The sequence below is a fragment of the Melopsittacus undulatus genome, chromosome 9 (genome assembly GCF_012275295.1).
Source record: "Melopsittacus undulatus isolate bMelUnd1 chromosome 9, bMelUnd1.mat.Z, whole genome shotgun sequence".
NCBI classification, from domain to species: Eukaryota; Metazoa; Chordata; class Aves; order Psittaciformes; family Psittaculidae; genus Melopsittacus; species Melopsittacus undulatus.
The window spans coordinates 3,525,099-3,539,777 of NC_047535.1; the positions used below are offsets into that span (position 1 = coordinate 3,525,099).

At 42.5% G+C, this 14,679-nt stretch overlaps 1 protein-coding gene across 2 annotated transcripts in view; it reads left to right on the forward strand.

Moving 5' to 3' along the window:
* Nucleotides 1–14,679, forward strand: part of ADAMTS17 (ADAM metallopeptidase with thrombospondin type 1 motif 17) — a 172,125-nt gene that overhangs the window by 62,658 nt on the left and 94,788 nt on the right. For both annotated transcript variants that reach the window (XM_034066234.1, XM_034066235.1), the window contains exon 8: nt 2,187–2,292. In XM_034066234.1, coding sequence (XP_033922125.1) covers nt 2,187–2,292 — 106 coding nt within the window. The remainder of the gene's footprint in view (nt 1–2,186; nt 2,293–14,679) is intronic.

Below are 14,679 nucleotides of genomic sequence, written 5' to 3' on the forward strand. Positions count from 1 at the left end.
CTTCCTCATTTTTCATTTTCACACACCTGTCGCCCAGACAGGGCCAGAAGCAAAATTACCAAATGAGAGAAGTTCCTCTTACATTATTCCCAGCCTGGCAGACCCACATCATGCCAGGGTTTTCCCAAACCTGTCTGAGTTCCTGAAGATTCTATTCCAGTTCTGCAGACTTGAAAGGCTCAGATAAAAATCTGGAATTTTAAGATGCAAACAGCAGTTTCCATTCATCCCCACAACAAAATTAATCATATTAATGCAGCTACCCAGGCACTGAACTACAATCACTGTCAGTTAAAGGTGTATCTGAATATAAAGTATATGAATCATTGTATTGGATTACAAAAAGTTGTATTTATCTTAATGGTTCAGATAGTTTTACCAAAGAACTGCATTATGTTTGCAGATCAAGAGCACATTTGCTATTTATGTTCTAATGAAAAAAGTAATGGTAAAATTATTGGTCCAAAAGAAAATCATAGTCTTAAAGAAATATTTTAATAGAAAATATATATATTTTTTCAAACCCATTTTTGAGGTGAGCTTTTTCAGGCTTAAACTGTTCTAACCATTGTTATAACTGGCTGGCTGCTCCAGAATGACTCTGATTAATAAGCACTCAGCAGTGCATGAGCTAGACTTCTTCAGGAGCTCATTTCATGCACTGCAAGGCTTTCTGCTTTCTGCCCTTTAGGATTCTGAGTTTCCCTGCCCAGGCCATTTCTGTTCCTCTGTTGTCTGATCCCTGGGCCCCACAGGAGTCTTTGGTAATTGTAATAATAAACTGATTTTAGATGTCTATATTTTTAAATTGGTCACTGCAAATATTATAATGGCCACACAGGATCCACACTAAGCATTGAAAATAACTAATAAATATAAGGTGACTGTGCGTGAGCCACAGTCACTTCTTTTTCAGCCACTGACGGTTGTACAAAATCTCAATCATTAGTTTTCCACCTTTGAAAAATGAGGCTTTTGGCACAGAGCAGTGTTATTGCCAGTGAGTTTCAGTGGGGATTAGAACCACTGAAGAAAGACTTCAGAAGAATCACTATTTGAAGTCATGTATTTGAAATTTTAATTGATATTTAACCTCTTTCAACATCTTGACAGAACTCTAGACTTCCGCTACACCACATCTCCCAGTCATGGGAATATTGCCCCCTCCTATCTGCAGGTGACAGCAAGCATCACCTTGGCCTCACTTTATGAAAGTTACCAGAAGGATGAACTCGATCTTAGGGTATTGTGTGCTGTCTGGAAATCTTGTTTTATAGGCACCCTTAAAGTGTAAGAGAGGTGCTCATGTAACTATGGAGAGCTTATACAAATAGAGCCATCCTTAATCTCTGTCTTTTAACCTTTGTGCATGACTCCCAAAGGCTTAACTGTGGTTTCTAGGTGGCAGATGAAACCAAATCGCATCAGGAAATTGTCGTGTGTGTGGCCTGTGATGCCATCGCAACATTTCCAAGTACAACTGCACTTTGTTGTCTGGATGCAGGAAGGGCAAATGAGGACTATTGCTTTTCCATAGCTGAAGTTTCATGCCATAACTTCTGGATTCCTTTTTGACTTCAGCCTACAACCACTTGTGGTGCCCACACAAACAGGCTTAGACAGTACTGTGCAGTTGTCCAAGGGATCAATTCTGAAATTCCATTAAGTCATAGGAGACTCCTGCCACCTCCATTGGCTCAGTGACTCACCACCAGGAGCTTTCCAGCTTTTCCAGCTCTGCCACTCTTGCTTTCTCCAAGTATGAAAATAAGGGGAAATGTAAGATCCTTCAGAAAGTCTCTGCTTTTGTTGTTAACTTTCTTCAACTTCATTCTGAAAACCAGAACTCCTCCATTTAAATGCTTGTTGAGGCTACTTCACTCCATCTTCTAACACTATAGTATGGGGTGTGAAGAAATAGATGAATGTTTTATTCAGTGAAATATATTTTTGAGACAGCAAAATCTATTTACTCTTGTGTTTCACTTGTTTCCTATCTGACAAAATCCTAGACTGATTTTTCAATAGGATGATGAAAAAACACTCAGATGATTTTGTGTACAAACTGCTCTAATATGTTTTATGTTGGTTGTATTTTGTATCATTTTGTATCATTACCGCTGAATGTGCGTGAATGAGCTGTTTCACTCATTCTGATGGGAACATCCTCTGTGTTTCTGTTGCAGGAATTGCATACCTAGGAGGTGTCTGCAGTGCCAAGAGAAAGTGCGTTCTTGCTGAAGACAACGGTCTCAATCTGGCTTTTACAATTGCACATGAACTTGGGCACAAGTAAGAACTTGTCCTCCTATTTCTTTCTTTGCTTGTGCCACTGTAGCATACTTCTTTTTAAGGCCTTACAAGTGAAATTATGAGTGTGGCATGTTTATTATTTCATGAATCTTGCAGATTGATAAATAGCTAAATTTTAGGAGTCTTATGCAAATATTCATTTCAGCATACATGAATCTTTCTATTTGATCTTTCCCTGTTTTCCATTCTATGTTTTGATTTTGAGCACAAAACGGCTTCATTCTTAATGATCTATGGTAGCTAGAGACAAATCCTGCTTTTGTTTACACTGTAGAATAGATCCACAAATACAACATCAACGTTTTTGAACTTGCTAAGTTTCCTCTGAAGTTTGGATGTCCATGTCAAGGGTTTTAATAGTTAAATACTTTGGTAATGGTTTCAGCTTTGCATGTGAAGTAATCTACTGTGGATGAAATTGTGAGTGTCAGCATGTTGGAAATGCGCTTAAGCAGTATTTTTTGATCAACAGAAAGAAATCATAAAACTAACACACTTTGAACACTGACTTTGAACCAGCAAAGAGCATGACAGTTCCTAGCCAGGCAGAGATTTGCAGAATGAGATGACCAGTTACTTTCTGCAGGTGACTTTGACAATTTCTTCAAGCTGTAAATATCCCCTGCATGAAAGAAAACAAAACTGACTTAAAGAGTCCTCTCCATCATCATCTTAGTGCAGTTAATGGGTTAACTCAGGGGTCAGCATCCACATGCACTGCTTTCCAGGCTAAGTGTAATAATACTTATGAGCTTTTTTCCCTTTCCATTGACATCAGTTTGGTTGCATTGTGTCACAGTTAGCCTGTGGAAGGTGTAGAATCAGACCAGGAACAAATTTATACAGGGCAAGGGCTAGATTTTCTAGTACTCCTTCCTTTAGTATCTGTGGATGGAAGGTGAGAAATCCCACCATTGTTCCTTTAGTAAGAGTTTGTGCTTAAGTTTTGGCTGCACCCTTTTGGATGCCTACACTTGATGTGTCTGTTGTATCTTCCTTTCCTACAGTAACAAGTATTTGACAGCGAAGTCAGGGCTAATGTATTGTGTTCAGATTCTGGCCAATCTCATTCCATGACAAATAATTATTTCATGGCAATGTGTTTCAAAGTTACACAGAGGATGTTTAGGTTACTACCAAAAATAACAAGACAAAAATGAATCTCCTGTTCACCCTTCAGTGACACCAAAGGCATCTGAGCCAACCTGAGGGTGGTTTCAGTAGAAATGAAGGACATTTGGTTTTGGTTTTATTTAAATTGCATGCCAAGATGTTAAACTGAGCCTAAACTTAATAACAAATTAACCTATGGGTAATGTTAAGGGAAATTCAGCACTCATCTTTGGATGGGCAAACAGCAAGAGGGGAAAAACACTTGAGCTGCAGAAAATGCAGCTGCGTAAAAGAGAGAGCCTGGCCTGGCCTGGTGTTTGCCAAGTTTCTCAGGAGAGTTGTCAAGTTTCCTTCTAATACTGTCTTGCAAGAAATCCACAGCATAAATAGGGGATGGAATGCTCTTGGATACAGCTCTCCATCTGTGCAGAAAATAGCAAACTCCATTTTCTTAGTGCAGTTTTGGTGGTAAGACCATGGTGTCTTTTCTCTGCTGGTTTCTTTCTTCCATCTTGAAAAACTGTTTCACAAGGTGGGTATGAGATGTCTCAAGGAGGTGACAGAGGGTGGCTTGAGTTCAGTCCCCTGGAGAATTTAGACAGTGAATGTGCTATAGTGCAGAGAATCTTCTGCTTCAGGAAAGTCATAGATCCCATTGTGGGGAAAGTTGGAGTGCTTAAATGAAGACTGCAGGTGAAGGAGGGCAAATGACAAAGGAGGCTGCATTTTCTAACAGAGCTGCCTCATAAGCAGAAATGGGAGAAAAAATACCATTTCTCACTCAGCACTCAACCTGAGCATTGAAATCATCCCTCTATACTGCCCTCCGCCAGTGGCCTAGTTACTATAATTCAACATCTAGACAATATACTGGTGCCCTTCTGGCCTTAAAGTCAGCAGAAATCTTTTCATTGATCTTTCCAGGTGTCAGCCCACTCCTTACTCTTCTGGTTTTGAAGCACAACAGGATGCTCTGAGCACTCCTGTTTCAGCCTGTCTTGTGCAAGACTTTGCAGACTTCACATGCAAACTGGTATTTTTTAAGTGAAATGTAAGGAAACCCATTGCAGAGATAGAGATGAAGTTGACATGAGCTGCAGGTTTAAAAATGAAACCCAAGGAAAACTAGACACAAGTTTCTTAATTAAAAGGTAAAAAATCTAACCGAAACTTACATCCATATGGGCAAAAATATGCATTTTGGAGACCCATAATTGTGAGCATTATTGAAGGCTGATTTCCCGATGAGTGCAGAAAAGCTGAGATTTATTACTTCTTGCCCTAAGACTAACAAATGTCTGTGGAGATCACAAGCCCAGCTTGGCATCCACAGATAGTTTGTGATGTAGGCTTTGGAAAAAGTGAATGGATTACGAATTGGTGTGTCAGATTCCTAATCTGCCACGAATGTCATTTGGACTCACTGCAAGAAACACTATTGAGGGCAGCTGCACTGTGAAAACATGGAGACATCATGAAATAAGCCCATTAGGGTGGTGCTTCTAGCTCCTATAAAAGTTCATCTTTAGGTTTAACCTATAGAGTTGTTGTAGCTTGATGAGGGGGTGAATGATATAACTTTTATCTTTTGTATTTGTATCTTCAAATCTGGAGTGATAATTTTGGTCCATGGACACAAAGGGAGCATCCACTTGTATTTAGATGCCACTTTTCCCACAGGAAGTCCAAGAGAAGTATTTTGCTGTTACAAAAAGGTAACAGGCAGAATAGAGGACACTTAATATGTGATGAGGATGCAAATCATAAACTTCTTACCATACAAGACAGGACCCTCAGCAATCCTCATTTCTTCATTCAGCATGGTCAATAGTGGATGTCATTTAAATGCACTTTGATGTAACCACAGTTAGTTGGTTTATATCTAGGGGTTACTGGTGCAGTACTGGGCTCTGACTTGTGCAAAAGGGAAGGCACAGAGATCACAGTGGTCCATGAGGTCTTAAAATGTGTAAATCCAAGGTCTTCATATTATAAACAGCTGAACATGCTGACCTCCTTCTAACTCTTACCTTTACTCAGACTAGCAAGGCAACTCCATCACTCCATCACAGCTTGAAAATGCCCTACTGTTGCCAGTGGGGTCTTGAATGGTGCATCCCTCTTCCTCTATGAACTGCACCAGTGTGAAATTGGACTGAGATTTATACCCTAAAGACCACCCTGAACAACTGTGACTTTGAGGAAAATAGTGCCATTTCCCCCTCCCTGGCTTCTCTTTTTGCCTACAGCAGTGACATTGTTACCATTTTCAAGTCATTCTCCAAAGAAAAAGGCACATAAGTGTTTTAAACAAAACGTGGGATTCAGCCTTATATCCGTTACCCCCTAAATGAAGCGGGTGGGCTGCAGCCAGTGAGTGTTTTTTCAGAACAACAATGCTAGCTTTGTTGCCATTCCTGTTTCTTTCAACAGCCTCAGCTTTCCTGTTGTGGGATGGGGGCAGGCTTGGGTGAGGAGGGGAAGATTCCCATTCATGAGCTAGCGGAACCTGGCACTGCCTGGATGGGGAGAGAATAGCTGGAGGTGGTATGGCTGGAAGCCACCCCGTGTCAGATGCCCTGAAGAAAGTGAATCAAATTCAACTGACAATAAGCAAGATGCAGTCTGCTGCCAACAATCATGAAACCGCATGGCCTCAGACTTGAAGCTGAAACAGATGAGGACAAAAACGAGTCCAAAGGTTAAAAGCCTACAGTGCACAAACCAAATAGCTCTGGAGCTGGAATCAGACAAGAGAAGGGTTTAGAACCAGCAGGTTTCTGTCCAGTGTAATCATTTGCTTTAGATGTTAAATCTTGATAGACGTAGCTTGGCTAAAATTACTTTAGAGTACATAAATAATTGCTGCATAATTAAGTATGGCCTTTGTGGTGTGTTGCAGGTAAGGGAAAAGCACTCTCTGGATGTTCCCTTTGTGGCCTGATACTTATGCTAATAGACTTGTGAATAAACTTACCTCCCTGAACCAGTCTAGTGCAGCACCCAGCAGAGAGTTTGTCATACAAATAGTTGTGAGGCAGAATGTAAAAATATTGAAGGCTGCCTTAAGCAGATCCAAAAGGTGCAGAATGAGTCCTGTGACAACATACACTGGCAGAGCCAGGCCAGTGTAGTGCGGGCATACAAGGTTAATTCCTAAAAACTGAACCAAAGTCCCTTTTTCTCTGCCCTGCAGCTTACAGGGATCTGCTCAAATAATGCATTTGAAAAATCCAAAGTTTCACATGGAAGCTGAGGACCACCATAGTAAATGGACACGGACCTGAGCATATGAAAATGGAGGGACCTTTGCTACAAACTCTTTCATTACGGTCTCTGGGATTATAACATTGAGGTGCAGGATGTGGGAACTGAGAAGCTGTTTTCAAAGAAAAACCCCAACAAGTCTCCCTACCTCTTTTAGAGCAGCTCCCCACAGTTCAGCCTTGAACACACAGCTCCACTGATGCGTGCAGCTGAGTGTAGTTTCTGTCCTGATTTTAAACATTAACCCTATTTTTCCAAAGGGGATCCCATCTGAGCTTCCTTTCTGTTCTGTGTTGCTCTTTTGACCATCTGCATCGTAACGATGGCAAACACAAGGCTTTCACCATAGCATTTGTAAGGAGCTGTTTTCAGAATCATGGGCAAAGCGACCAGTAGGATCCCTGAGTGTGACGGTGCTGACAGCAGGATCAGTTACAGAAAAGAAGGCAGACCTTGCAACTGCTGTTTGAGGTAGAGCAGAGGCACGAGTGAGTCCCACATTTATCAGGCAGGTTCTGCCTGACCTGAATTTCTGTGGAATGTTTTTCTTCGTTGCTCTTGCAAAAGTACAGCAATTAATTGGCAGGAAACAGTCTGTCCCTGTATCACTTCTTACCTCCCAAAAGGCATTAAAACCAACATTACTAAAGCTGCAGAATCAAACACGTAGGAGCACCGAAGTCTCAGTTTAAGGGTTCTCTGGACAGCTTCAAGTTTAACTCCAGCTTCTCTGTCCTGCAAATGAGACTAAACTTCTATGCACAGGGTAGTATTTCAGCATGTAGTTAAAGACTCCAGCTTAACACATGCCCACAGGCACCTTTTTCACTCCAGTGCACTAATGTTTTACTAGAGAGAGACCTTGCAAAGAGGTGCCTATCTTGTGGGCCTGTAGGGTAGTATCCATTTATGTGGTGGCTTGGGGATGCAGCCTGTGGCTGACAGGATTTTTCTTGTCACTGGATAAGCCTCTCCAATCGCACTGCTGACAGTCTGGGTATTGATTCTGCCTTGTGGTCCCTCTGTGCCTTAGTAAAACTCTGTGTGGCTGCTTTGACCATGCTGTAAAAGACAATGTGTTGGAACTCACATGTCTGCATTTGTAGGGGGCTGAAAATCAAGGTCAGTTGGATCCAAGGGTGACTGGAGCCAAGAGGCAATCCCATGCAAGTTTTACTCTAGCAAGCTCAGGTACTAGCACTGTGTTGCTGCACCATGACTTCCTGAGTAGCTGGGTAGCTTGATTCAGATTACTACCCCAGCTACGTTCTACTCATGCCAGCACTCTCCAAGCTAAATCTCACAAGAGTATGTTGCTGTGCCAGTATATTGCAGTCTCGGGATTACTGGGAGGGACTGGCTGCCATGTAGACATACCCTGGGGCTGGCCAAAGCTGCTGGCAAGGGTCTGTACCCCACCCTGGAGTTGCTAATTTTATTTTCTGCCATTTGTGTTGTAAATCTGTTGTGGAATGTCTCTGTTCCCAGGCTCCCTTTTCTTTCTCCCCTCCTCCCAGGTTTCATTCTTCTTCCACAGATAATTGCAAGCACATTTTCACAGCCCTTTTCTGTACAACTCCAAAAAGGCATAATGCAACACTGCCTATTTCATCATACATGCTTGTGCATCAGAATGGTATGATCTGGTCAAAGCAACTATTAAACAGCATATTCTGGTTTTGAGAGAGGACTAGGTATAACCTAAGGTTCCAGCACATGCTTCTTCCACCCTTGCTTAACACACTGAGAGGTCTGGTTTAGACCAAAAAGAATTATTATGTACCTAAGTAGCTTGATAATAGCATTCTGAAAACTGTGCTCTAAATTAGTCAAAAGGAAGCAGAGATCAGAGACAGATACAGAGCTAAACATATGTCAACTAAAAAAATCAGTGTAGCCTTATGCAACCATGGGTGGTCTGACCTGAGGAAGATGGAGCACCACTAAACAGAAGGTGTTTCCCAACGTGACACAGTCCATGATACCTGGGTAAGTTAATTTGAACCGAGAAATATGTTTTAACCTTATCTGGGCAAGTTGGTTTTGCAATGACTTAGGATAGGGAAAAATTGCATGAAGAAAATCACATACAGAAATCACTCAGAGAAAAAGAAGATGGGGAAGGAGAAACAGAGAGGTTTGAATAGTGTCATGTGCCAGACTCTGGATAATAGGCCTGGTTTGGGTTGGTTTTTTTAGTTTGATGTAAAACTGGAAGATATTTACTGGTGCTGAACCTGCTAATCCTGTCATGGTGGTGGGGAGCCTTCCTTCTATCATATGTATCTTTTCCCACCCTTGTGTCTTCCTTGTCTGATAGTTTATTTACTGTATTGGGATATAACCACATTGGAACTGGGCGTGGGAATGTCCACCTCCCACTGCCTTCTGGAATCCTGTGACAGACATTAGTGTGGTTCTGGGCAAGGGCTTCTATGGTTTGACTCTGGCTTTGTGAAGGATGTCTATGTAATCCCTAGTGAGGCAACATTCTCTTGCAATCCTTCTAATTTCTTTGTTTTTGAGCATCTTGTACAGCTTTACTTAACAAAATAAAACTGCACCAAACAGGCAAGCGACAGTCGTTTAGGAACTCCCAGACAGCACAATTTTCATTTCATCAATAGCTTCGTGGCTTTGCCAGCTGTGTCTTTCTTTCTGAAGGCTTATTCTGCTGAGTAAGCCAAGGCCATGTTAAATAGCTGGGCTGTAATGATTTGGCAGATCTTGCATGTGCTTCCTGCTACAGGCGTTCTGGTTTCATACTTCACTGGCTTTGCTGGCAACAGCCTTGTGCAACCAATGACCCAAAACACAGGGACAGTACAAGTCCCCATTGTGCAAGCTCTGCAGTACACACCAAACACAGGAAATATTAGGTTTGCAAGTGTCATTTACCAAATAACCATTTGTTTTTATACAAGAGCAGCAATCTCACTGCAATATTTACTTTTCTGCTAGCAGTTGGGTTCCAATAGCCTGTAACCCATGCTGTGTGCCTGGCCTGCTGAGTTCAACAGGTTCCAGGTGAAAATGACTGCAGAGCTGAGGAAAGTGATAAATCCCAGACTGTCACTTGGACAAGCCTTTGGTAATAACCCAGCAGCAGCAGCAATGCCAATGGAAATGCTGTTACCTCTAAAAATGTGGTTCTCTTTACCATTATGTCCATGGAAGGCTGCACTGCAGCGGAACAAGGTTAGCTGCCTCTTCGCCAAGAGTTGTGCTGGGGTGTAAACTTCAGCAAAAAGAGTTTACTAGACAAACAAAAGAAACAGCCTTCTTTGTTCTCACTGATCCCTACATCAGATGCTGGGCCTCTTTCCGTTGCTGGATCCAACCCAGTAGGGAGTTTTGTCATCTGTGTCTGTATTTGAACCCCAGTTTCCAAAAAAGAGAAGAATAATCCATGGTTTTCTCAGTTTTCTGCCTTTGTTCTTTAGGTAAAACTAATTAAAGTGAAAGAAATCTGCTCATAATGGTTTGTTCTCACTTGCTTGAGAAGTTTCCTTCCTGTTGGGCTTTAATGAGCTTCGGGGGTTAAGCCTTAAAAATGAGATTTTTTTACTATATCTTATTTCTCTGCTCCAAAGTCCCCTGAGACACTCACTTTGTGGGCCAGATCTTATCCACAAAGGGGACAGTTTGACCTTTCCAGAATTTCTGATGTCCACCCTCTGGTAGGTGCCTTCCAGAGCCTTCCTGTGTGTTCCACCTGCTGCCAGCTGGGCTCCCTTCCTGCTATTCACCAGCATCACTCTGGAGGCAGCTAATGAAGGGGCAGGTTCCTGATGTGACATTGAAAATATCGATTTTAATTATACACATTAATACTAGACAGCATAAAGTGGTGCTCCCTAGGAAAGGGTTTGCTTCTTAGCTTAGGGAGTCTTTATACTTAGGAAAAGTATCTTTCCTTCAAAGGAAAAGCACAGCTCCATTCTGCTCTTTCTCCATTAGTTCATCTGACACCTTTTCAATACTGATGCAGATATCCCGAGGCTTCTCTCCATTTGAGATAAAAAACCAACTTACTTGTTTAGTAAAACGTATTTGTGTTATCTTGTTAGACCCTAAGTACTACAGTGCATATCTGCAGCTCTTCCTGAAATTTGGATGGTGTTTGCTGAAATAGCCTTACACCAGGTTTGCCAAACTCATCATTGCAGCAGCACCTCCGATATAATGAACAGAATCATGAGGAAAACTCCTATGTGGTCTCCAGAAAGCTGTCATTGGTTAAACGACATGTGCTGCACCTCTTATCAGATGAAGACCCTCTACAGAGGAAGATAATCGACTTTTTTGTTTCCTTGTAATCTGTCTTCACATGAACATGTTCAAGCCAAAGTTACCCAAAGCAAGAGTATCTCTTTTCAAGTTGCTTTTTGCTTCCTTTATGTGGCATTCTTGGACAGTTTGAAAGCGAACTTGGCTTCATTAGCCTTGAGGTCTGTAGGCAACCAGGCACACCCACTACCCAAAGCATTCCCATTCAGTACTGGTCTGAACATATCATTTCAAAATTGCTTTGATACCAAGCCATAATTTGAAATATGCCTTGTTGATATCAAGTCTCTCCCTGCTGATCAAATGAGTGAGACTAAGTGAGATAGCATGCTGAGCTTTTAAAACCATTTATGAACAGCCAAGGCCAGATGGTTCTGGGATTATAAATTATTTTCCCAGCTGCACCATTATGAAAAATCCCAAGAGTTTGGGGAGCTGGTACATGGGAGGAGCATTACCGGAAACAACATTTCCATAAGGATGGGGAGCACTCCTGAGTGACGGAAGTGACTGTAAAGGCTGTGTCCTTAGAGCAAACGCCTTCAGCTGAACTTCTTAGGCTGATCCATTGAGAGATTATAACTGCAACTAATAGATTTGGATCATTCATTTCCTGTGCTGCTTTTTTCCTAGACAGGTTTGTTACTGTCCTCCACAGTCACCTGCCACCCTGGTGAATCAGTGTAAGAGGGTCACATAGGGTGGATTTCTTCTTGCACTGAACCTGCAAGCCCACAGTGCTTGGCAACATAGACCAAGAAAGAAGCTGAAAAATACTTCTTTCTGTGAAAAGGGCTTGTGCTGCTCTGGGAGCCATAAAACATGTATCCACTGGCTTGTCTGGGGACTTCAGAAGAAGTGATGCTGGTAGAATTTATATATATTACACTTACTTCGCACCTCTTTGTCTTTTGATGTTGGCCATCTCCTCGTTCCCACCTCCAGGAATGGAGAATTCATCTCCCCATGTGGGGAAGGCAGCCAGCATTCCTGACTCCTACAGTGCATTCCCAGGCTGCCCTGCTTCCCACAGCGCTCAGCAGTGGGTGGCTTCCTGCTGGGGTAGAGTGGGGGACATTTGTGGTTACTTGGGTTGCACGTAGTTGGCAAATATGCTCCAGTGTCTCCTGTGTTTCCTTTAAGGGTGTCTTGTGTTGCATCTCTTCATTCAGGTTTGATCTGCTGTCATTAATGTACTTGACTGGAGACTTCACTGGTTCCACAAGAGCTTTGGCAAAGTGCACTGTGGATTGCATGCAAGAGCATCCCTTTAGGTTGCTAACAGTGAGTGACAGACCCGTCAGCCCTTCTTACTGAGCTTTTGTCTCTCTTCCCTGGTGGGTGGGAAATCCCACCCAGCTATCCCAGGGGTTTGTCTTTTTTCCACCCTGCAATTTATATTCCTTTTTCATCTTCTGAGGAAATGCATGTCACATTTTCTGAGGTCTCATTCTCACCCACTTCAGGCAGTGCTGAAAGCAAACAGCTTGTTACCCTTCAGCATGTTACTTCTGCAATGCACCAGGGTGCTTTTTGCATATAAGGAGCTACAGATGGAACACAGCAGCCTCTGCTCACCAGAAAAGTGAGCAGTCTTTCTCTGCCCATCACTGTTTCATTCCTAGTTACTGTCCTCCTTCCACAACACTTGCAGTTTTCTGAAGCCAAACTAAAGCAAGTGAGGGAGACAGCATTTTTCATGTCCAAGAAGCGGATTAAACATTGGAGGGCAAGGAAACAGCTCAATGCATACATTTTCATAGGGATGTTACCTTTGGTCCTTAAATGACTTTATTCTTGCTTTAGGGTCACAGCTCATCTGTGATCGCAAGTAGCCAGTGTTTCTTCATTGACAGCCTGAGAGAAATGATTTCCAGTATAGAAATTGCTTATGCATGGTTTACAATGAGTGGTTTGTGATACATCTCTACACACTGTGTGCTGTTAAGGCCCATAGGGCCCCAAAAGGAAGGCTGGAATGGGAATCACCATGACTCTGATCAACACAAAAGACAGCAAAATTATTCTAAGTGTGCTGAGCTTCTGCTCCTGTTGGGTTGGCCTTGGTCTAACTTCAATCAAGCCGTACTGCCCGTTTCAGGTGGCTTGGAACTAGATGATCTTTAAGGTCCCTTGCAACCCCCAAACCATTGTGTGGTTCTATGACTGTTGTTGGTGTCAGTGGGGTTTGGCCAACTCAGTCACAGTTCCCTAGGACCACATGGGCAGAAAAGCTTTTAGATGAAATATTGGAGCGAGTAAAAGCCCCACTACCTATTCCTGCCATGTCAGCCTCTCATGTGTTGCTCTCTGTCCCCTGCAGCACAAGCTCATACTTGCTGCCTTTCAGATCCCATGGCAAAAGAACTAATTCTTTTTAAATGAAGACCATATCATAAAGGGCTGGATCTGTCATGCAGCTGAATAAACCACAGCTTTCCACACTGTTATTCAACATAGGCGTTCGTGTGTTCTCACTCGCTGTTGTTGACTTCTTGGCTGTTTGATGAGTAGATAACCATATAAAATCTCTGGTTACTTCATTATTGGAGAGTGACATAAACTTGGTTGTGAAAACAAGAGTCCAGTAGTCATGGCTCCCTTTAAATATTGTCTCTCCTGATTAAAAACCCAAACCCAATAGCCCAGCAGCCATCCTGAATACCCCTCTTCTAGATAACATGATGTACGCAATGACCATTGGTCATTTCCCCCTCTTAATCACAGCTTCCCAAAGAACCTCCTGACAGCTTTTGTAATAGTCAAGTTGTACTTACGTGACTGTGTTTACATGTTTGAGAAGCACAAGGTGAAAAAGCCTGTTTTCCATTAAGCTAGCAGGCTTAGTGACAGTTGGTTTTGTAAGAAGGTTATACAAGCTGTTTTGTTGCCTCCTCCCCAGCTCAGCATTTCCCCAGCATTTGTTAGTTTGCCCTCCATCCAAGCCTCACTTGGCCCCTCTCCTGACCCCTTTGGCTGTCTCTGCCTTTCTTTGCTTGCTTTGCATCACCTTCCGAGATCACTCTTAAACTTCCCATCCTCACTTTGCATTGCAGCTCCTATATAATTCCAGCAACCCCATTTCACTTCTGCCTCGGTTGTGCCTTTATTCCCAACTGGTTGGAAACCTCATAACTTCCAAGATATCAGCATTTTCTATTGAAATGTTAAACATGTTGAACCAGTTCAGAAGTAGGCACCTTTCCAGTGATGCAGCTTCAATTTCAAACGTTAATAAAAATTCCTGACATTGAACTCACTTTGGGACTGGCCAGCTCACAGCCTGGATTATGTGCTATACTCTCTCCCACTTCTAACTTGCTGGTTTAAATCCAGCCCAAGTAGTAGCTGCTGAGAACTGTTGACGTACATTCTCTGCATAATGACCTATATTGATTTGAATTTAATGGCTATGTTTAATGTCCTCAGCTGTTAGCCATGTGCCCTGTATAACCTCCTTCCATACCAGCATATCCCTTTGTGGGTGAGATTGGATGGACTCTACAGTCAGGACTCCCTTCTCAACCATTCATTGATACCTGATAGGAAGTGTGGAGGGAGAAGAATTTTGTCCTTCAGTTATACCTTCATAGAGAAACAGATAGCATTGGTGCCCACAGCATGTCTAAATAGCAGCCTTTCCATAGGGTACTGTCATCTTGCCCACACTGAAATGCCAAAGCAGTCAAATTACAG